Source organism: Egretta garzetta, unplaced genomic scaffold (genome assembly GCF_000687185.1).
Source record: "Egretta garzetta isolate BGI_Z169 unplaced genomic scaffold, ASM68718v1 scaffold163, whole genome shotgun sequence".
In the NCBI taxonomy this organism is placed as follows: Eukaryota; Metazoa; Chordata; class Aves; order Pelecaniformes; family Ardeidae; genus Egretta; species Egretta garzetta.
Genome location: NW_009259308.1, coordinates 5,318,286 through 5,322,612, shown reverse-complemented (window position 1 = coordinate 5,322,612; position 4,327 = coordinate 5,318,286). Strand labels below are relative to the sequence as shown.

At 37.9% G+C, this 4,327-nt stretch overlaps 1 protein-coding gene across 1 annotated transcript in view; it reads left to right on the top strand.

Moving 5' to 3' along the window:
• The window catches only part of PATJ (PATJ crumbs cell polarity complex component), a 153,681-nt gene that overhangs the window by 48,659 nt on the left and 100,695 nt on the right, over positions 1-4,327 (top strand). The window contains exons 19-20 of the mRNA XM_009636168.2: positions 1,423-1,632; positions 2,544-2,660. Coding sequence (XP_009634463.1) covers positions 1,423-1,632; positions 2,544-2,660 — 327 coding nt within the window. The remainder of the gene's footprint in view (positions 1-1,422; positions 1,633-2,543; positions 2,661-4,327) is intronic.

Here is a 4,327-nt window from a genome sequence, read left to right as displayed (position 1 = left end):
TGAGCATGGCTCTTCCTTCTGAACTCCAATTTCACTTCTTTAATTTCAGCCGTTTACAAATATTACATTCATTGCCTCATATGTTTGCACATACCTTAAAAAAAATGTTCCCTTGGAAAGCAATGTATAGTTATATAAAAATAAAGAGCTAAGAAAGCATTCCTGTTTTCAAATTAACACTGAGGTGCTGAATTCATGGTGGTCTTTGTGATTTGAATTTTGCCCCCTTTTTTTTTTTTTTTTTTTTTTATATATATATCTCTCCCATGCCCTGAATAAGATGCAAGTCCTCAGGGAAAAATAGTACACGATTATGCATTTGAAGACCCAGTGCATACAAGGATAATTTCTGAACTTTATGAGCCCTTAGCAAGGGGGAGAAAGGCTAATTCTAATTTAAAAAAAACCCAAACAACAAACAAACAAAAAAAACCCAGTGCATACAAGGATAATTTCTGAACTTTAGCCTTTCTCCCCCTTGCTAAGGGCTCATAATTCTAATTTAAAAAAAAAACCAAACAACAAACAAACAAAAAAACCCCATAAATTTGTTTTGTGTCTCTTTCTGCCACTATATAATAACTATGATAATCTCATTGGATTGAGGATGAATTTTTAAATGGCTGAATGCCTGATAGAAATGGTACATGATACTAGCAAAGGCTAATAATACTGGAAAAAAAATAGATGAAGTGAATATCTTTGCATCAGTTTACAGCCTTTCCAATGTGCATAATATTTTCTACTTCACATTTCTCTATATACACAACTACAGTGTTCCTTATCTTCTGTAATAATCTTAGTTACTCATCTATTGCTGTCTCCTGTCTGTTAAGGAAGCTTTGATGGGTGGAGCAAATGTCTTTTATAAGTTGTCATGCAGATTTGACAAAGCAGGAACACTGCTGTAATATAGCAAATGTATACTGCTATTTCTTGAATGTTTTGGGGTTTGATTTTTAACTTAATATTTTTAATTACATTTCTAATCTTGCAATGACTTCTTTAACATCAGTTTTGCTGCAATGAAGCTCCTGAATGGCATGCAGAATGGTTATTTTATGTAACATTAGCACCTAACAGGCTGGATGGAGGCTTGTGGAAGAGTGCCAGTGTTGTTTTTCTATTTGCAGGCTGGCCTGGCCGTTTCTGTGTATGTAAGAAGAGGGCAGGCAGGGTATCAGTCAGCTTTCAGATCTTAGAATTTCTTAATGGATTAGGCAAGTGACAGCATATCTCCCTACTGCAAACCTTTCTTTTTGTAAACTGTAGCCTTGGCAGTATTAGTAGACAGTCCTTTTGAATGTCTCGGCAAGCTTCAGTTCTGTAGATGATGAACATGCTTAAGTGGTCTTTACTTACTCAGAATAAACATCATCTTTCTGGGGGGGTTAATTTTTTTTTTCCTTCCCCATTCCCCAGGATCCCTTAGATCCGACAAGAACAGCCATTGTGGTCAGCTCTTTGGTGGCAGGCGGAGTAGCTGAACGTGGGGGTGAGATTTTACCGGGTGACCGCTTGGTGTTTGTAAATGAGAAATACTTGGACAGCGCCACTTTAGCAGAGGCAGTGGAAGTGTTGAAATCTGTGCCCCCAGGTACAGTTTCTCTTGGAATCTGCAAGCCTTTGGTGGTAAGGACTGATTTTAACTTTTTTTTTTCTATTTGATTCTGTGATATGTGTAGACTGGGTTGTTGTATTTGGCGGGGGGGAGCAGAAATTCAGGGTGGAAGTATGTATGCATGTGGAAAACAACTAAGTTGCTATGCATACACCTTGACATATCCAGAAATTCTGTCTAGCTGGCAAGTGGGCTGCTCAATGTCCAAAATGTCTGACTGGAAAACCAGTGTTCTCAAGTTCCTCCTAAAAGAACAGCTACATGGAATCAGAAGATAGGTCTGGGCAAACATATGTACACTGGCCCTATCCATAGGCAGAACATGGTTCATGCAATTCAGCAAATGAGTTAAATATGTGCTGAAGTCCATTTCACTCTAAGACACTGCTAAGTACTTGCTTGAGCTCCGCTGACATCAAAGAAACTTAATCTGTTTGAAGTAAAGACTGTAAATTCAAGTAGAATTTCCTTTTTCTAGAATCAGGGCTTTGGAACAGACAGTATGAGAACACTGCAGTATTGTTCATCAAGGGCACCCAGGCAAAATTAATTAAAGCAAAGCACCATCTAATAGAAAATGCTTGTAATTCAATGTGCTGGAAGAGTGGTGTAATAGGAATGTAGGAAGGCTGTTAAATATATTCTTTCCATTTCTAAAATGTGATATTTCATTGTTTATGTACTTGTATTTGTCTTTCTTACACATCTCTTTATTTTTTACTATATCTGTACTAATATCTTAAAAGAATAAAAGCTGTTGTCTTCATCTTCTCCATTTATGACTTCCCTTTTTTATAGTTCTGTAACTTTTCCCCCACCTCTTCTAATAGCTGGTTCTCCCTCTCCTTTTTAGTTTATTGAAAAATGTGGGATTTTTTTTTTGTTTGTTCTCCTGACTCATCATTTTGATTGCCTTTCTTAGGGAGAAAGCAAAGAGGAGAACATGCACAGTGTGGATTCCAGCAACGTTAAAACCAGCCCTGGGTCTCCAGAACCAATAGATAATATTCATTTCTCAATAATACTTGAAGCACCACAGGTATTTGGTTACTCTTTTTGGCTTGGCTTAAGTTTATACAGACAGGAGATGATGTTTTAAAGCAAAAAGAAAAAAAAAAAAAAATAGCATGTCCTTCAGATAAGACTTAAGTATCGGATAGACTTCAGGCTAGATTCCCTCTGAAAAAGATTCTAACAACTAACGTATACTGACTGTATTGTGAACAGTAAGCATATGCACAGCACTTACCAATGCAGTTCCCAGACTGCCTTATCAAATTTACTATGTCATTAAAATACCTTGGGTTACCTTGGATATGAAATAGGAATGCTATGTTATTAGTGGTCAGAAGTAGTTGGTTCAGCTTTGCGAGGAAAGTAAGGTATGGAAGCAGAGCACTTCTTATTTTAATGAAGCAAAACAAAGAAGTAGTCTAGCGTAAAAGGCAAGCTTGAAATCTGTTATTCTTCATAGACTTCCTATGTGGTCTTGAGTGATTTCCTTATTCTCTTCCTCAATTCTCATCTTTCTTATTTTCTGAGAAATAACTCTGTTTATTGTGGAAGGATGAGGCACTAAAGATAGTGAGAAACTTGGATACCAGGGTAATAGGCAGTAATATTGCAATACTGACCCATGTAGAATGAGAAATGTGGATATTTTTGAATTTTTATCTGTTCTCAAGTGTTTTGCAAAATTTTTATCAATTCATGTTGGTAAATGCATTCTTTTTAGACTAGAAAAGACAATATATATAAAGGATTGTGTTGGTTTGGGCTGGGATGGAGATAATTTTGTTCATAGCAGCCAGTATGGGCCTATGTTTTGGATTTGTGCTGGAAACAGTGTTGATAATTCAGGGATGTTTTCGATTATTGCTGAGTAGTGCTTACACAGAGCCAAGGCCTTTTCTGCTTCTCACCCCACCCCACCAGCGAACAGGCTGGGGGGTGCACAAGAAGTTGCAAGGGGACACAGGTGGGACAGCTGACGCCAACTGACCAAAGGGATATTCCAGACCATATGATGTCATGCTCAGCATATAAAGCTGGGGGAGGAAGAAAGAAGTGGGGGGACGTTTGGAGTGATGGCTTTTGTCTTCCCAAGTAACCATTACGCGTGATGGAGCCCTGTTTTCCTGGGGATGGCTGAAGACCTGCCTGCTGGTGGGAAGCAGTGAATGAATTCCTTGTTTTGCTTTGCTTGAGTGTGCAGCTTTTGCTTTACCTGTTAAACTGTCTTTATCTCAACCCACAAGTTTTCTCACTTTTACCTTTCTGATTCTCTCTGCCATCCCACCGAGGAGGAGTGAGTGGCTGTGTGGTGCTTAGTCGCTGGCTGGGGTTAAACCACAATGAGGATCATCCAGAACTGCAACACAGTAATAAAAATAAATTCTAGATTTTCTTGTTGCTAAACATGTCTACCTGTCTCTGGATGCAAACATATCTTTAATGCTGAAATGGTATGTTAGAACTACCAAAAGGAGCAATATTATGGGGTAGCTGTAGGCATACTGTGTCAAAATTAGCTTGGACATGATATTTACGGATTTTCATGATGTAAAATAGAATTTGTTGTTTTCTGGGTGCATAGGAAGGGTTCCTGGCAGAGCAATTAGTCCTCTGCCAGCTCACATTGTTTCTCTGCTTCCTAAATAAAACTAATGTTATTAAGTATTTTTAAATAAAGTATTTTATCTTAAA